Raw genomic sequence first — 19,755 nt, forward strand, 5'->3', positions numbered from 1 at the left:
TATTTTGTGGATGTTATTATCTGCTTAAAACCATATTTAAAAGCCATTAAGAGTACACTGTAGCATCCAAGAACACCCCTGCACCCAATTTCAGCCCTCAAGACACAGAATGCAAACTGTAATACAATTTAATTTAATAATCATATTACTCTGCTAATTAGCATATAGGTGTCTGTTATCTTCTGTTTGGCATCTACAAAATGAACCTTCTGCATTGACGTTGCAAAAGGTTGTTTTGGATAATGGCTCAACTAAATTTGGCAGCAATTTTGGCAAAGCGAGTTTGTGAGTGGTTTGTCCTGCAACCACAAGGTTGGCGGTTCCATCCACAGCTCCTACTATCCGTATGTCAAAGTGTCCTTGAGGAAGACCCTGAACTCCAACCTCCTTAGGACAGCTTGAATGCAGAAATCCAATTTCATGTATGTAACTGTATGTATATGACGGCACCATCAACATTAAGTATTTAGATATGTAAACAATACAGTGTGATTGGGATCCCTCAAACAAACAGACCAAACCGCACTTGGGGAAAACTCTCCAAGTCCCCAAAAATTTTAAGCACATAAATAACCTTATTTTTCAATAAAATCCAACTCTAGCTGTCCTCCTCTCCTTATGAATGACTGTATCTTCCTTTAGCATCGGAGGCAGTGAAGCATGAAAAGCACCCCAACTTGTCCCCGGGGACCTCCTTCATTGGAACACACTGCACACAGCCACTTAAGACCTCCAGTGGAGAAAGGGGAGGCGGCCGTGGGTTGCACCCGAGGAAGGTGCTCTTAATATGCGACAGATATTCAAGATTAAGTACTTGACGACACGCTTGACAAAATCCAATTTCCTTCCTCTGCCCCCGTCCCTGTGTGATAGATTTATTGGCAGTGTTTCTGCTACATACAGTTAGTGTGCGGCAACAGTCTATAATAATTCACATGCTACAATGGAATGTTGGTATTTTATCAAATGTGATAATCCCATTCCGCTGTGAATAAGCGTTTTGTCCCCAACATGGGCTTAACTAATTTTGCTCATCGCTGCAGTTAAAATTGTTATTCAAACATCAATTTGCTTTTTGATATTGATGTAGTAGGCTGAAAAAAAGACATAATAAATTTGTTTGACCTTCACTCCCATGTGATACTGCCACCACAACAAACAAGCAAAAACACTATTGTTTATCGCGGCTCCTATAAGATACAAGCTGACCCAATTAGGAAAGTAGGGCTTCATGAAACAACATGAGGATATCCACTGAGACGGAGGCTTTGATTTTGGGAGAGTGATTTACAGAGTAGGGAAGAAAAACAAGCCACATTCACGCTGTAAACAAAGCTAGAGATGTTGGTGTGAGGACATCTTGATTGCGGCTGGAAGCTCTGTGGCCTCAGATAGCCTTTGTGCATCGAGGATGAACTGAGGTCCCTTCACGTTGCCTACGCGGACCATAGAGTGAGCGCGCAGGGTGGATTCCCATACCATTGCTACGTGGCTTCCCACCTCTCGGGGCAGGATAGAAAAAATGCTAGAGAGGCTATATTAGGAGGGGTGAGGGACAATATCCAGTCTGTTGCCACAAAGAGCCCTCAGTGGAGCATGCAACAGCTATGTGCAGACACAATTTGTCACCATTTCCGACATCTAGATTGCTCATGTCGAAACAGCCAAGAACATTAACCTTGGTTATATTTTAGCAAGCAGCCAGAATACCCAGCCTACACACAGGGGCGAGCACAGACTTGTCAAGTTAAAAAGGGAATGTCACCAAGTTGTAAACACTTCCTGACAGGAAGGGAGCACTTCCTTAATCCTGGAGCAACCAAGTCATTCCTTGTTTTCCACCAAACAACGGCAGATAGTGGCGTCCTTTCTCGACCCGCGTTCCTTTCACAATAACAGCTCATTTTAATTGTGACAAACGAAAACGGTACAATGAGACCTGAGCAGCATTACAAAAGACAACATTTTTTTTTTTGTGGACTAGTTTCTCATTCACAAAATAAAAAGAAATGAATGTCTGGAATCCCACTAAAAAAGAAATGGAAGTGCTCAGCTTCCTGGTGGGCACTCAGATCACAGGGCAGCTCTGTTTGCAAGGCGGAAGTCTGGCTGCCTCCTGCAGTGTGACACAAAAACAACAGCCTGCATTCACATGCCGAGAGATAAAAAGGCAAATCTCATCTCCATGACCTCAACAGTACACTTAATTTTGATGTAAAAATAACAATTTCTTTACAGCTGAAATTTGCATAATTTGGATGGCAGAGCAACTGATTTTGGAAGAAGTGGAAAAAAAGTCAATGCTTCAAGAGGATTCTCCTTTTGTGCCTGAGATGGCATGCTCAATTGGTTTCCTTTTAATCGGTGTGTGACGATCTGCCGGCCGACCAGGACTCCCTGCTTCTAGACTCAACTATACACACACACACACACACACACACTGTCATTAAACAAAACAGAGCCATGTGTCTACAACTCCCCAGCGGCCAGAACTGCAGCGCTAGTCTGCAGGCTAATTGTGACCTGGTGGAATCATGTGACTGATGTTCCGGTGCAAAGCTAGAAAAAGCAAATCGAGCAACAAACACAACAGACTCCATTGAGACTCTTTAGAGTGGGAAGAAGGCTCCCCAGATGGAGGGCAAGAAAATAAGCAAACAATGGCTAAAGGCCATCATTTCCAAGACCTATAACTTTCAAGCACATGTGGTTGAGATGGTTGTATATAAAACCTAACCATGAGTAGTTATTACGCACAGTGGTGCAGGATTGCAGTGCCATCACGTATATGTAATAGGATTTGTGGATTCACCAAAATGATATCTTGATGAAAAGCCGAACCTTTCAGTGCTCAATTGAATAACCATTACATTAAGGCTTCCAGCATAGCATTCGCTACAGGATGACTTCATCCTGCTGCACAGAGGCGGGGCTTAAACATGCACGCTGTTAGGACTCTGTGCTGCTTCCTTCCTTTCAAAGCGCCCTTCCAGGATTTTGATCCAGGTTGCAGGAACCCATGGTGGCACTCATTTGACATGGACAGCGAAGCAATAAAAAAAGACAACAGGGAGTATATTAAATATTTTTGGCATGAAAAAACAATTTATTGTATTCGGAGCAGTGAGTAAACTAGCTATCTTGTATTCTTGAACTACCTGGGTTAACAAAGATCCTTAGATGCTCAAAATAGTTCAGGAAATGCATGGCATTCTTTAACAGCACACTGAACAGTAGGTCAAACTAGAAACAAAAAAATCTCACAATCAAACCTGCCACTTCATGTAAAAAATAACCAAGTCTAGACTTGTCAGAGTAGCTACAGCTACACATCGTCTTAGTTGTTTTAAACAATTTAACAAAACAATATAATGATCTACTCTGACGGGAACACATTGGTCACTACTGAGCAAAATAATAATAAAAACAGCTGCAATATTCAAGACACGTATAACACAGCTTTCACATCATTCTGATGATCATTTCAACCTGGGTATTACATTGTCACAGCAGTGGAAAATAATTACTGTTTAGGCTTTGTACTATTTCCATAATGTATACATTTTGGTTGGAGGTCTAGGAGGTATAACATTTTTTTAAATAATCTGAGTAAGAAAATCCCATTACGTCCAACATTTTATTCAGCCAAAAAGGAACGTGGGCACATCCTGCACGGCTCTGACATCCAGTCGTGCCTGTCATCAACCTCACCTGCCTCCGTCTGACACAGGAAGGTAGAGAACTGCACTTAAAAAAGGGTGCTATAACAAAACATGATGGGCTCCGATGTTTTCATCCATTTTCTGGCTCCCTGAAGAAAACCACTCTCACACATGGTGATATTGACATTTGTGCTCGACATTTCTCCCATCACGGACAGAGATGAGAGGGTAAAAGGCCGATGGGATGCGTTTAAAAAACTCCACTGATGTCTGGAGTGCCGGGGTGAAAGGCCAAGCGAAACGTAATTCAGCTCTCTCGCAAGCTGCAGTGCACCATCTTAAATTGAACCTCATCATTACACATCCAAACATGCATGCAAAATATAATGGAAGGAAGGGTTAACAACAACAAATTAAGACTCAGCTTGTAGTGGAGGATCACTATGGGCTATTGATTGAATTCACTTAAATACAGTGTCTGATCTTTGATGGGTGTTTGGTTAAATCATAGTTTACATCCACAAACTTCAATAAACAACAATTTCCCCTCCAGGTCACTGTGCCTGGCCAAGAAGTCCAGCACATAAACACTTGAAAAAAACACAAATTGTCATATTTACACTAATACTTCCTTATACGGAATAAACAAACATGATAAACTGTTCATTTGTGAGCTAAAAAGAAAAGAAAAGCTATGCTAAATGTCTGCTGGCAATCACAGATATCATTTTTCAAAAGAGTTTTCCAAACTGTCAAACTTATCCAAAACATAACTTTCTTGGAGGTGATACAGTGGTTTTCCACCTCCGGCATAATCTTTTGAAGTGCTGAGCCAGGTCTTGTAAAAAAAGATGCATGGAAGGGATGTAGCAAAGTAAGCACAGTGGAAATCTGTCGTGCCAGATGCCTCTGTTGGCTGCACAATAACTGTCTGGGCTTCTGATCCAAAATTCTATAGATAGATATGCAAGCTGGCTTGTAGAATCATTGAGTTATGGGGGCCATGAAGATTGGAACAGCGGTTTCCCAGGTGCACAGACAGATACTGATGATGACGGGCTGCACTTCACAAGGATGCTGCAGCCCGTCAGCTCCGCGCGACTGCTTTTGTTTACAGATTTTTTCGAGTGGAGCCAGTCATCACTTTTGCGTGTCCTTGAAAGAAGTTAGGTTAGTGCTGAGTAGAGCGATGAGCTGGGAGATGAGGCCTTTAATTAGCTCCAAGGCGGGATGATAATTGATCATCTCCCTCAACTCATTCTACCATGAAGGGCTTGCCACCATTAAAAACAAAACACATCACAAGGCCTTGAAAACTCCGACAATCTACATCAAGATACAGCTTCATAGTGCGACTCCATTCCCTCAATAAAATTAAACCTCTTAGACGATGATTGGCACACATAATTGGAACACTGTGAGATGAAATAAGACAATAAATAAGACACCTGGTGGAAGTTCGGTGAATAGAAATGGCCTCTTGATCCAACTATTGGCATTTCAGGAATTAGGTAAGCAGTGATATAATTAGCATTCATGAGTCAAGTAATTAAAACATCAATGTAGCCAAGCAGTGCTGGGAGAGCCTTGTGTGCTCTTTGCTCGGACTCCAACAGTCAGCATTTAGTCTCTGCAGTTAGAAAGACGACTTCATGTGAAGCCACTGACTCCATTTACTGGTGATGTGCATGTATGCATGTGCTAGCCAGATACACTTTTTTCTTCTTTTTTTTTTTTTTTTTAAATCACTGTCCAGATGAGTTCGTTTTCAAGAAAGATAACCCAAATAAGAACGCTTTCAACTCTCGCCTGAAGGGAGTGTGTGAAACCAACAGTGCATCCTCCCACAGAAACAGTGTCTTTAGTCACCTGGAGACAGACAAACTGTAATCCTCACAAAAGAAGCAACCGTGTTACTATTCAAAAAATAAGATACATAATGAGACGCACATGTGTATATGTTGTATTTATTTTTTACAATTTGAGAAATGATTTGAATTGAAACAAAATAAATGTAACAATAACATGCAAGGTGACATGTTTTTTGGGGAGGTATTTCTGCTGCTTCCCTTTCTTCCTGAGAATATTTCTATCCTGAGAATAAGTGACTGACAATAGCAAGCCATGTAGTGAAGATACTCAACTCAGCAGCACAGTGTAGCCTAATAAGTGGAAAAACTTTTACAAACCTCAATTATTATGGTGATTAATTGTACATCACAGACCACAACATTTTTTTTTATATTGTACAAGATGGATTGAAATAAACTCGTAAAGGTGCCTGAAACAGTCCCAGATATCTCCAGTTTGCTGAGAGTGTACAGATGGGCAACCTGGACAACAGGTAGGAAAAAAACCCCAGTTTTCCATCACGCTTCCCTCTCCACTACTTCATGATTTTATTCAACCGGCAGCACCTGACAAGAAGCCCTTAAACCCTTCTCTCAACATATTCCTTAAGCCCACCAGTTGTCAGTACTGACTTAGCTCATCCGTAACATCATTCATACTGGTATGTGTGAGGCATTTGAACCATACTATGCAATCATCTGCACGTCTGTTGGAGCCATATGTGCACATGGAGAGGGAAAGGGGAGGGGCAGAGGCAACTGTATTCCTGACTGAGGGAAATCCACATAAGCTTCAATTAACATGAGACAACTATAATCTGTTTAATCAGCTTGAACAGCTGCAGTGGCCTGGTGAAAATGACAAATTCTGTTTTTCCTGCTTGTTTTCCTGATAACACATAGCTGTATGATTATTAAACCCTGCGTGCTAAGTTAATGAGGGCTGCCGAAAACAGTGGCCGAGGGCTTGGGAAAACAAAAAACACAGACACAGAAGACAAAACCAAACTGTCAACTCACCACACGTCACAAAACAGGTGCGAAAGCAAACAAGGGAGCAGAAGGAAGTAACGCGAAGGTGAAATCAAGATGACCACAAATATTTTAAGCGGCCGAGACGTGATCTGATGAGGAAACAGAACAGTGGGGCACAGTGTGTATTTTCACAGGGCCGTGCTTTTCTCCTCTGTACATGACACTTGGACATTCCTCAGCTGGATCACACTCGTCATACGGTATGTCCTTAACCTCGCCGACACCGAGCATCTCAGGTTTCTACCAAATGATCCCCGTGTGTATGAATTCCTGAGAGGCCTGACGTGACAGTGTGCTCGGAGGCACAACCTGCACATATTCTGCCTGCCTGTCTGTCTCCACATTCATTCACTGCTGATGAGTGCAAAACAAAACTAAAAAACTAAAAAGGTGTAAGGCTTGTGCTGTTATATCTGGAGAACTGTGCCGAGAGAGGTTCAAATTAGAGCCATCTATCCATAAACCCATCATGAGTAAGTCCGCCCCCCTCCTCTCCTCCAAGGCAATGGGCACCACTTCAAAAAGAATATTCACAAAATGGATCTGTCTAGTTAAATACGATTAGATTCAAGTTAAATAAGAGGCACTCTGTGAATAACTACAGATTATATTGTTGCTTGAGCTGCAAATAGAGATGTGTGCAGTCTGCACACACAGTAGAGGAGAGCTCGCACTTTACAGCAAGTTTAGTAGTCACAAAGTATGCAAAAGATCACTTTTTTCCCTCAAGTACTAATCTGATTTTAAACTGTGTGCGCCAACAAAGGCACACTGCTCCCTACACAGCACTCCCTGTAGTGCAGGTTAGTTATTAGACAGAGGTGGATGTCGCAACTCGTGTGGACAGCCGTTGTGCGGTTTTGATAACAAGTTCTGCCGGTTGTAACGATTCATTCTTCACAGGAGTAGGTCAAATGTTTCTACACACACCATGTTTGAATTCGGGAAACAATGTAACCTGTGAGAATGAATTGCGGCTAATTCTGAGGACGAAGTAAAACAATACATGTTTAGCAAGACTAATTAAAGAACATAACAGCTTTTTCTTGGGGTTAAAAAAAAGCCTATAGGCAAGTTAGGACTTGAGTTGTGCCCTTTAGCACACTTGACAGAGACACAGTTAGGAGTAAACTTCACTCACCTTCTCCTTGTTGTCGTGGTCCGAATGAGGTGAAGTCGGAGACTTAACGCTCCCCACAGCAACAGCTTGGGTGACCGTGACACCGCCGCCCGGAGCCGGGCTGCTCTTTTCGATTGTTTCCACCTTGATAAGTCGGTGTTTCGGTGACACGTACTTGATATCCGGGGACCCCACGCTGTTCAAGCTCGAGCCGAACGAAATATTTCCACCTGGAGTGTACGGGTCCTCGAAGTCCAGCTCCTTTTGTAGTTTGTAAGCAGCGAGGATGTCCGGTTGAGCGGGACTCGGGAAGGTGGCCCCGGAGCTCGTTTGTTGGTAGCCAGGCGCGCCGGGAACACCGGTGTGACAGTGTCTGTAGTCCGGTTTCGGAGGCGCCGGCGGGGGTGCTTTGGTAGTTTTGAATCCTAGGTGCTCCTTGAACCACTTGGCCATGCTGCCAGTGCATCGCTCTCAAGTCAATGAATGTAGTTTAGTTCCACCTTTTTCCTGCCAGCGGAGCCCCGAGTCTTGTTCGTCAAAGTGTGTGGGGGGTCACCCGCGGCCAACCGACCGGTGTCGGAGCGTGTCGCCAGTCTCGTGCGGACTCTGTTCGGTCCGGGGAGAGAGGAGCGCGCTAGCAGGGGGAGGAGGGGGGTCGGGAGGGGGGAGCGCGCGCGGTCACAGGCACTTTGTGAGCTGCCCTGCCGCAACTCTGTCACTCAGCGCTCGGCTGCCCTCCACGTCAGGTTTCCAGACTACGCAACATGGGAGCGCTTGTGCAAGAGGAACACGCGCTCCCTCCACCCCCTCCCTACCTGAGAACATTCACTGCCACCTACCGGACTTCTGAAACCCCGCTGATATACAGTATGTGTATATACACACACGAACCGTCCTCCTTGTGATGAGGAATTTTGGCGTTAGATGTAAAATTATGTCATATATCTTTGCTGCTATGTGAGGTGACGTCAAAACGAACTCCACTATGTGAACCAGTAGGCGTCATCATTATATCATGATCCTTTGGTATAGATCATTGTATGGCTGCATGTAAGTATGTGTGATTCTTAAAAAAAGTTGTGTGATTAACATAGAAAAATGTGTAAATATATATCCAAAATGTATACTTTGAAAAGTAATACAACTGTTTCCTTAAAAGCCCTTCGAATTAATATCTTTTCAAGCAGGACTCAAGGGTACGGTGTCCTATATGCTCATTGTCAGTGCTCTCATGTCCAGATGGCCACTGCAGACTGTTTTAATTGCAAATTGCATTGCAAATGACCAGTGGAGAGGGATGCCGAAGCCTATATTAACTCTGGACACTGTTCTAGCTAAGTTCATTAGCTACACCAATCAGTGGAGGTAAATTGTTCAAAGCTACAATGCATGTAAACAGTTCCTCTCCAAGGTGCCTTTCAATCTCTTTGACGCCGAGAGTCATAGGTTCACATACTTAACACTAATTGCACTTGCAATCAAAGGACAGATAAAAAAAAATCCCAATTTCCCCTCCCAGAGACACACTCCAGCAACAGTCTGCATTAACAGGAGTCATGGCTGCAGCACAGTGGGGTTTTATGAAGCAATATTTCTTTTTAATAACACCGCACACACACATGTGCGCACACACCACCTTGAGTAAGTCACAGTGTAAGGATCAGAGTTTAACCGATGGCAGGCCCCTGGGAGAGAGACAACTCCACGCTCCGGAGATCAAAACAAAATCTATTATTTCTGTCCTGAAATCCTGCCATCGCTGCACTTTGGGCATGCAGAGAGAAAATTGACCAGTGCAATTTCCCTGCACTTTATAGGAATCATTTCACCACACAGCCAGGACATTAATCTGTTTAACTAGTGCATTATACATGGAAGCTTTAAAGAAAAAAACAAGCAAAATTGGTTCAGATGGCCCCTTAGTTTATTGCAGCACCGGTCGCTCTTTTTGCAAGCTCCGGGGAAGACAATTTGTTTCGGGAAACAAAAGAGAGAAAGGCTTGTTCCAGCTCGCACATTACACGGTTCATTTTAGGGCTATAATATACATACTGTTAGATGTAACATCAGTGCTGCATTTGCACAGTATGTGATATAAATATTGCTGGGACTCAGGAGTAATGGCCTGTCTCATGTTGTAGGTATTAGAGGATCTGTGGTGGGCGGGAGCAGGTGTGTCATTCCGGTTGCTGAGCTTGACTCACATCACAGATCATTTATTGCATTGCCACAATTGCATTCGCCAATTTCCTCCAGGTGCCATCACTGACACACTTTAAAATGCAAATCCTGTAATCCAGCACCTCGCCGGATTCAAATAGTCTCTTAAATAGCCCACAGAGGCAGATTGCTTGCCATGGAATATGTATATGTGTCGGATTCAGCCTAGGTTATCATACTTAACATGATGTGAGAGGAAGTACACATTGTAAATACCTCTAAAATGCTGAAAGAAAATTTAGCAATGAATTGTTACTTGATATGGATTGTTAGGCACACGAGCAGTGTTTCATGAATACAAGTCACAGATGTCCTTTTTCTCCTCTGGTATTTAATGTAGAAAGTCAATTAATGCAACAGTTCTTTGACACTAGAAACCTGATTTACTAGTTTGTAAGAATTTGTCTCATGCAACCTGTTATATGCTCTCGCTTCAAGCCGCATGGCTCAATAAACTATCAACAACTAGCATTTTCCAGATTCTGGACAAAGTTTCTTATATGTTTGTCAGTCATATGGACATTGGCGTGTATAAAGCAGAGAATTCATTTTAAAAAAGCATGACATTTTTAGACAAGATGACAGCTCAGGTTCGCTATCGGCACACGTTAATGTCTTCAACAGCTCAGACGTTTGACATGGCGTGCAAGACATGTGACAAGTTTATTTTCCTCTTTAAGTCTGTTGGCTCCGGGGTTTCTCTGCTGGAAATGATTTCACAGCAGAAGCAGGTAGTGCCGTCAGGGCGAAGATATCAGAGAAACAATCAGAAGATATCAACCCTATATTTCAGGGTATATATATTATATAAATGTCTCCTAACCAGAATATGACCTACAGTCATCTCTGCAGTCCTCCTGTTTAGATCTACTGTGTCTATAAACCCCTCTATGTTGTATTACTGCTGTACTGGTCAGTTTTGCCATTTCACAATGCAGACAGTTATTGCATGCTTAAGGTCTTTGCTAACCCTTCGTTTTCTTGCTTCAGCAATTCAGCGACATATGCACCCCACTTTGTGCAGAATGCTTTTGAATGTCAAAATACTTCAGCAAACCAGAGTACATGTGCTTTTTTTCTTAAACATTTCTATGCAAGGCTAGGCTGGAACTGGAAATTGACAAGGTTTCTTTGTAACATGAACGTTTTTCTTCCTTTCTTCTTGACTGATTTACCCTCGTATTTCTGATTGCTATAGCGCAAAAGAAGCAGCTCATCAGAGATGATGAGCAAATCATACGTTTTACAAGTTCATGTATTTATATTGAAACGATTTGCTGTCAAGAAAATGGTTTAAAAGTTTTTATGTAAACGCACCAAAATCAGAACATCCTCTTTAAACGTCCTCATTTTGCTCTAGAATGCGAAATCTTTCATCATTTGCCATAATCTAAAATAAATTGAGCAAATCATTTAAAGGAGAGTAAAAAATTCTCTCTCTCTCTCTCTCTCTCTCTCTCTCTCTCTCTCTCTCTCTCTCTCTCTCTCTCTCTCTCTCTCTCTCTCTCTCTCTCTCTCTCCATTCCCCCATGCCCATAGCCAGTGGCGGTTCTAGACAAATTTTACTGGGGGGGCCAAGGTGGGGCCAATGTTTGATCAGAGGGGCACATTAAAAAATGGAAACAAATGATATTTAAACATTAAATACTTTAATTTTACGTGGTTAACGTCACAACATTGCGTAGAACTAGCTAGGATACTGACATTCGGATATTTGCTTCTGCTTCGATGAGTTTGCTTAGATATTTAAACATAGCGAGATCAGACATTTACAAACTTGATTTTCTTATCGTAGTGAGGAACAACAGTAACACGGTTACGTGCAATAAATCACTTTACGAGATGAAATCGTTTTGCTTACCTTCGCCTCTTGCAACAAGACATTAGCTCCTCTCTTCAAAACTTGTGGCTGCCGTTCTCACTCTCATCTCGCATCCGGCAAGGCAGTGTTTGGGTGCGTCGCTCTAATTATTCCGTGTAGAGCGCTGAGTCACATTAGTTCCGCTTTTGGCGCTAGCGCATAAAATCGTAATAACTTGATCAATTTATTTCATTTTCATTTTATCATTCAGTCAGCTTATTCAGTCAGCTCTGGGGGGGCCACAGGGGGGGCCTGGGACATTTTTACAGGGGCACTGGCCCCTGTAGGCCCCCGTGTAGAACCGCCACTGCCCATAGCAGATATATCCTCACCGTGAGTTCTTTTAACGTGTCATATTTTTTCGTGTGATTCTGATTCAAGTCTGATAAGTTATCCACATGTGGTTTCAAACGGTGTGCTTTCTTAAGCATAAATTTTGTATCCAAATGCTTCTACCTAGTTTGGTAAACATACAATATATCCACACTCCAGTGGTCTCCATGGAAACATGCTTAAGTGATTTAAGCAGGACATTCAAAATCAAAGCCTTGAAAGGGGTTTTTATTCCTTGGTTCTCCAGACTGGAACATCTGTGAAGAGTGTGAGAGTCTCCTGTCTATCAACAACGGTATCACCAGTGTCCTTAAGCAAGGAAATCAATATCTAATGCTCAAGTTGACCGCAGAAGACCCCGGTTGCACTGTGAAGCTCCCACTATGGATGCACTGCGGGGAATAGTGCTGATAAACAGGAAGCACACTTAATACAACTTCCCGCATTAATGAATGGAATCCCGATTTCCATCCATATGTCCCACGTTGCTTTTTATCAGTATTGAGTCAGTCTGGCCAATGAAGAAAAGAAGGAACGCAACTAAATCCCATTCATCTTACTTGTTATGTTGCAAATTGATCATTACAAAGATGTATGTTAGTAACAAGTTACACTCCAAAGAAACACCAAGGCCACTAACCAAACGTTAGCTTCATCAAGCATACACACATCCAGTCTAATGTCTAATGACTTAAAATTTGACATTTGATCTATTCTAAATTGTTAGGCATTTCCTTTGCCAAGCCACTATTTCATTTAAGGTGTGAGCTGTGTGTCAGACACAAAGAGCAGAAGTGCAGGACAGAGCATTATGTAATATTTTTCGTCCCTTACAAAGTCATGTTTCCCCGTGGGGCTCCATCCCCTGTGTGTGAGCCTGTGTGTGGATCAATCTTCCACACTGCTTCAGTCAGACTGCACAGCCCTTTTTGTTTTCCCATACCTCTCAGCCAAAGTGCAGGCTGGGATCGTAATAGCTATAGCCCCCTTTAGCTTCACATCCAGCAACAGTGTGGCTGTCACCTTTGGTTGTCCCAGAAAGTCTCGCCACTACAGAGACGAAATGAAGTATTAATGGGTGCCTCCGCTGTGAAGGGGGACAAGGACAGATTACTAATCTGATCTATGTGCGTGGTCTCCCACATCTGCCCGGATGCAGGTGTGCATAGATATGAGCTAAACGTACATTTGCTGTTTTATTACAGACATTGATGGCGATGGTGGAAACAGGTGCAATATATTGCAGCTTAGTCAAGCTTTGACCTCCGGCTAGTGGAGCTCTGATGTGTCTTCTCCTTGAAGTGGTAATTCTATTTGGCCATGGAATTTATTAAAACAAGAGTACTTACACTCTCGCTGATGGTCAGTGGTTGAAGAAGCATAACAACATTGTAATTGTTTTATATAATACAACAGCAAGTATAAGAGCTGTAAAATGTACTGAAATTATGTCCACTTTAAGAGTGTAATTATAGATTATATAAAAGGAAGAATGTTGTCTGCCCGGAACCATGAGAGATCCTTTTTGTTTTGTTTTTGGTAATCAATCACACTGACTCTCACAAATGGATTTATTATCAAGCTTATTGATACTTTAGGAATTGATCCACCCACCCCTACAGGAAACATTTTTGACTTTTACTGGCTCGATGGCTCTCACACTAGTATAGAAGTATTCCTAGGATCATATTCTTGTGTCCAGATATACTCTACCCTTCTTGCCCTTCTCCTATCAAGCATTAGTGTATGAAGTTCTGCAGAGGTTGAGTATGATAACAACCTCAGCGAAATCAACAACCGCGTGAGATTTTTCTGCTGCTGGTTTCAATCTCGGTACGACTGAACCCGCTGCAACCCGAAATCACTCGGGTAGTTACTTTTTGATTTAAATGTATGTCAGACCTATAGCATAGAGGCTGAGATGGCCTACTTTTTAATGGAATTATTCAAGGCATTTCTCTGGTATTCCTAAAAGATCATTCCTCACACTGTTGCACAAATCACAAAACACTCTTCTTGCAGGATAAACAGAGTATCTGCAGACTGGCTCAGAGGGGGGAATAGATGTAATCTCAGGTGTTTGATGTTGGCCATGTGTGACCCTTCCTCGGCAGCAGCTTCTCTCCATTTCGGGAGTCCCAGTTCCGGGCTGTTCTCTGATCCCATCATGTCTTACTGGACTCTCCCTCGAGTATGTATGGTTTTTTTGTGTTGTTTTTTTTTTGCAGATCTAACAGCATGTAACATTAAAACATGCAGCCTTAGCAATTATTTAGGGGATGGTTTTCTGAATCCTTAATATTTTCTGCTGGTCTTATTTTAATTAGGCTATTCATCCTTCTTTATCCAAAAGGTTCAAATTTGTTGCCAAGAGAAGGACTCCAGTCGACATGTTACCTTTTGAACCCGGCTAAGTATGTCACCCAGTTTGATAGAATCCACACTGTCAAACCGTGCAAAAATAAGGATTTACTGCCTATTAACTGGGATCCGAGTCTGGTATGCTTAAGATGCTGCAAATCCTTGCTAAAAATTCAAGCAGAGAATTTGGCATATATATTGAGTGATTTATGGCCTTGATGAAGAACATGAAAGGAAAGGGACACGCTAATGTGCAATTTCTAAAGATGACCATCATAAATCAGTAACAATTTGCACAGATTTATTTGTTAAATATCCTGGAGCTGAAGTGAAGGACTCTTTAACTCTTGTTTTTTTATTATATATTTGAAGATGTATTCTTTTGTGGGTTTCAATGACGACAGTCGTTAGTAGCCTACTGTAATTATTCGGATGTGAGTGTATTCTGTGCGACTGTGATGGATCAGAGCGGCACGCTTCACAAGCCTGCCTCTCCACTCAGTGTGACACAATCAATGGCCTCTGACAAATTAAACTTTACTGATGGCGCTGTCCCTTTATAATGCACTTCAGGTATGCAGCGTCATAGAGTCAGAAAATCCTCCGAATCCTGCTAATAAAGTGTTGTCTTTGGATTTGGATAATGTTATAAGTGAAAACTTTGCGAGTCAAATTTGGTTACATTTTTAAATGTAAATTGTCATTATAGGATCAATAAGTCCTTTCAAAATGTATCATATAGGTTTAGTGTAGGTTCACGGCTCCATGCCTTGGACAGAGGTTGTAAATATATATATATATTTGTTTTAATTCTAAAATAAAACTTTTCACCTAGTGAAAACACACGTCTATATCTTAGACGTGTGTTTTCCCCCACACACACACACTCTTCGTCTCGTTCTTGCATCGACAAAATTATTATTATGTCGGTCATGCTTCACCTTGAATGCGATTTCATTATTCCAAAGCACAATCACCAAAGTGAGAATTGCCAACAGTTAAACTCATATTGATTGCCTTGCTGGAGGGTACAGTGATTGGATACCCCTCCCTCCACTCCCTCCATCCCACCCATCCTCATTTTGTTTTTCATTTTAATTTCTAATGTATCTCTCAGACGTAGAAAGTCTCCAACTGTGCAGGTAAACTGTGGCTGGTGTGCGATAAGGTGAATTTGGCAATCTTAAAAGCTGGTCTCTTAGCAACATATGAGTGTCAGCCTCATGGCTGATGGTGAATCAGACTCCGGGCATATACTCACTGTAGAGGGGGAAATTAGCTTAATGGCAGAGCTGCAGAAGACTGTAAAGAGCTGTAGTGGGTCTCTGGGGTGTTTCTCACACAAAGACTCTCTACTGCAATTCTGTGGGGCCGTAAAGGATGAGAAATGTTACCCAGTGGCCGCTTGCATTACTGCTTTTGTCATGTTAATGCTTCAGCAAGGCTGTGGATGTGTCATTACCAACCATCAGGCTGATTGGGGTTTCCATGCCAGAGCCAAAATGGACGACAAGTAAGTCCTCAATTCATATTTTTTGCCAAATGGCTGCCTATGGGATTTTTTTCCCTATGTGTTAAGTGCACCGCTCTAAAAAGTATATTAAGTCAATACGTGGCCCTCCCCTGCTCTACCCACACATGGATGTCGGCTGCAATGAAGCAACTAAAGACAAAGAACATTGATGCTGGATAATTGATTGTCAAACTGATACTCATATTACTGTGCTGCGTTTAGGGTGTGTGCTTAATAAGAACCAAACCAGAAGATAGTTTTCATAAGTAAAAATCACACCAAGGTTGTAGCTGAACCGTAGTTCTCTTTAGCTTAATATCTTTAATAGGCCTATATTAGTCTCCAAGTATATTTTAAAACGTTTTTTTTTTACACCTAAATAATTTGAATTGGTTATGACACGTATTATTTGCCCTTTTGCTATTAACTAACTTCTTACTTCATTGTCATGTCTGATATAAAACAAATATTTTCCCACTGTGATTGTATTAATTATATATTGATCTCTGGCTTGTGTTTTAATGTTGTTGTCTTGCTCCCCTGAATCTTTAGTATCAATAATGTGTTTGTTTTGTAATTGCATATTGATTTGGTAAATTCAATGTGGCTTTGAGTACAACTTTTTTTTTTTTGGTCAATTCCCTCTAAGACAGAACAAATCCCTGTAGCCTGATACAATCGTTATTTTTCGCTTTAATCCAGGTGCATAATCACCATCGCTGGCATACCTTTGTAATATGTCGTGCACCGGGAGACATGGAAAGTTTACTGTTTGCTACACGTGAAAACAACGCCTGAGTCATAGAGATATGCGGCTAACGAAAGGAGTCTGCTGTGAGATTTCACATGCCACTAAACATGAACATCCAGCATTCTTGAGTACCTCTCTAACACCTTCGCAGACAAATTAGACACAGCTCAGTAGCACTCAATGGGCTTCACCCCTGGGAAATTATCACAAGACAATGGGCTTCCATCTTCGTTTTATGTTTCTGAAGGAGGAAATGGATAGAGTGAGAAAAAAAGAGTTTTGAGAATTCCTTTTAAAGAAAACAAAAAAACAAAACAAGAGAGACTGGCACGTATTCGACAATCACAGAGCGGTGAACGATAAGTCATTTCCTTGCGGGGTTTGTCATTGCACAGGAGTGATCCTGAAGACTCCATAGAAGAGTGTTTTCAGAGGGATGATTACATCCTGAAGATGATGAATGTGTGCTGGGTAATGTGGTAGACAGGAGGATGTCCAGGCTGCTCAATGGCTGGTGACTTGCCGCTGGCAGCCATAACCACGGCCTCATTACACACATAGCACGAGCTCAACTCTTTATCCCGTGGCACGAACAGCAGACAGGTGATCTCGATAGTCTTGCTCAATTAAGTATGAGGATTCACACCCCTGACGTTTTAGGTGGGAGTCAGTTAAAGACTTCCAAACTATAAATGATGATATTATAAGAAGAAGTGCCTGGGAATCTTTTGCAAAGGCTGCAGCTAACCTCCGTGGTGCACAAGCAAATGAAAACGAATTTCCCTTGAGAAATGACAAAAACGATGTAATGATATTTAACACATGCAAAAGTGTGACTCTTCCTACTTTGGGGGATATATTTTCCTGCAGCTCATCCTCGGTGTGAGCTTACAAAGGCCTTATTTGCCGATCATTTTGGAACGGAGCAGGCAGGCGGCATCAAACCCCTGTTATCCGGATGCACTGACCTGTTTTAAGCAGTTGACTCAAACAATGCTGAGCACATTTCCTCCGCTTCTCCGGTTCAGTGAGAGGATGAAGACGAGTCGAAGGGATAAACCTGTAAATATATCAAATGTTACGTTTGACAGTGAGGAAATGTATACACATACAGTATAACGGATGAGGGTGAGTATAGTTGGTTACTAAATTAGTCAATTAACAACTGACGCTTTTAAAAAATGACCACAAGAGCAATACTAGATTCTAAATTGTAATGATTTAATGCCTTTCCCTGCTTAAACTAATTGTAGAAATGTATCTGTATGAGTATGCATAGAACAAGTAATCTGGGGAAATAAGAGGGCATTTGGAAACTGTGATGGGCAGCCATGATCAAGCTTCTGTGAGGCTCTATCATATGAGACACAGCGTTTTGAGGTAATTGCTGACATTAGCATGCTAACACGTGCACAATGACAATGCTAACTTGCTGATTCTTACCTGGAATATATTCACCGTTTAGTATACTAACATTTGCTAATTAGCACATGGTCCAGCTGAGGCTAATGGGAATGTCATTGGTTCTGCAAGTTTTTTGTCAAAAACATATACAACAGATACATAAAATGATATAAATGAATGTCTATATCTATGGCTGTTGATAGCAATCCATCATGTAGTTGTTAAGATGTCAGTCTGGATCAAAATGTTCCAAAAAAACATTGAAAAACACTGTCACCCACCGCATAATACCTTTAGCATAAAAAATATATATATATATAAAAAAAAAAAAAATCATCGACACAATTTGCAGTTAAGCGGAACATCCAGACCTCTTTCAGTGTATTTGAGTTAAATTCATCTCTACTGGCAGGGTTCAGGGTTTGTTTCTCTCTCGGGGGGTCTTATTCTAAAACGTAGACTCTGAGAAACGGTTATATGGATAAATGCATATGACATCCACTGTGTACACTCACCTCCCTAGTGTCCACCTCTTGACTGATTAAATCAGCGAGTCTGTTAAACTGATGGCAAAGCACACACACAAGGCAAATATATATTTCCCATTGAAAGACCCAGATGTGTTTTCTCTGGGAAACAGCCATGGTGGCAATAACCAGCAGTAGTTTATTAGATGTGTCTTTATGTGCTGTGAAAGCTGGGAGAGCTCCAGGTAGTTGTCTCACCCTGACGATTGTCTCGGTGCAGCTGTAATTCCAGCCCTGTTAGGTTGGTATAGCAACTGTCTGGAAACCTCCCATTTTCCCAATTTCCTTCCCATGTGGAAGAAAATACACTTTCACTAGTGTTTTTCTGACAGGTGTAGTGATCATGAGCACCTTACTTTTTTTGTAAACTTTTTTTTTACCAGTGACATTACAGTATATCCTTGCTGTAAAATGTTACTTAAAATAAAAAGTCCCTTGAAGCCTGATGTTGATGACCCTGAAGCTCATAAATTCCCTGCATAGTTTGTTTCACACACAGAATATTTTCACATGCATGTCTGCAGTAGTTCATGGCTCCATTGAAGATACAGTGCATATTGTTTGAAGACTTCAAGATCCAAAACATGAAATTCTTTCAGACACATTTCTGTGGAATTCAGCATGACATATGTGCTTTCTTTGGAAACCCATCCATCCATCCATTTTCTACCGCTTATCCTGTATTCAGGGTCACGGGGGGCTGGAGCCAATCCCAGCTGTCATTGGGGCGAAGGCAGGTTACACCCTGGACAGGACGCCAGTCTATCGCAGGGCTAACATGTAGAGACAAACAACCATTCACACTCACATTCTCACCTACAGGCAATTTAGAGTCATCAATTAACCTATCCCCATCCTGCATGTCTTTGGACTGTGGGAGGAAGCCGGAGAACCCGGAGAGAACCCACGCTTACACGGGGAGAACATGCAAACTCCACACAGAAGGAACCCGGCCGACGCGGGAATCGAACCCAGGACCCTCTTGCTGTGAGGCGAGAGTGCTACCCACTACATCACCGTGCAGCCTTCTTTGGAAACCAAGGACTAAAATTTAAAATTAGTTGCAGCCCATTTGAACAAAGCCTGGCCATGCAACATGGCTCGAGTGATGGAGTGGG

The 19,755-nt window shown here is 42.0% G+C and overlaps 2 protein-coding genes across 6 annotated transcripts in view; one reads left to right on the forward strand and one right to left on the reverse strand.

The window, feature by feature from the left end:
- Positions 1–8,291, reverse strand: part of shf (Src homology 2 domain containing F) — a 94,771-nt gene extending 86,480 nt beyond the window's left edge. For 2 of the 5 annotated variants that reach the window (XM_084036994.1, XM_084036993.1), the window contains exon 1: positions 7,689–8,289. In XM_084036994.1, the coding sequence (XP_083893120.1) occupies positions 7,689–8,120 (432 nt within the window). In that variant the 5' untranslated portion in view covers positions 8,121–8,289. Of the gene's footprint in view, positions 1–7,688 lie in introns of all 5 variants that reach the window. The other 3 variants (XM_084036995.1, XM_084036997.1, XM_084036996.1) reach the window with 3 other exon arrangements.
- LOC311031861 (neuroplastin-like) overlaps positions 1–19,755 on the forward strand; it is a 220,274-nt gene that overhangs the window by 38,108 nt on the left and 162,411 nt on the right. The gene's annotated exons all lie outside the window — the stretch shown is intronic.

Source organism: Eutrigla gurnardus (genome assembly GCF_963514095.1).
Source record: "Eutrigla gurnardus genome assembly, chromosome: 1".
In the NCBI taxonomy this organism is placed as follows: domain Eukaryota; kingdom Metazoa; phylum Chordata; class Actinopteri; order Perciformes; family Triglidae; genus Eutrigla; species Eutrigla gurnardus.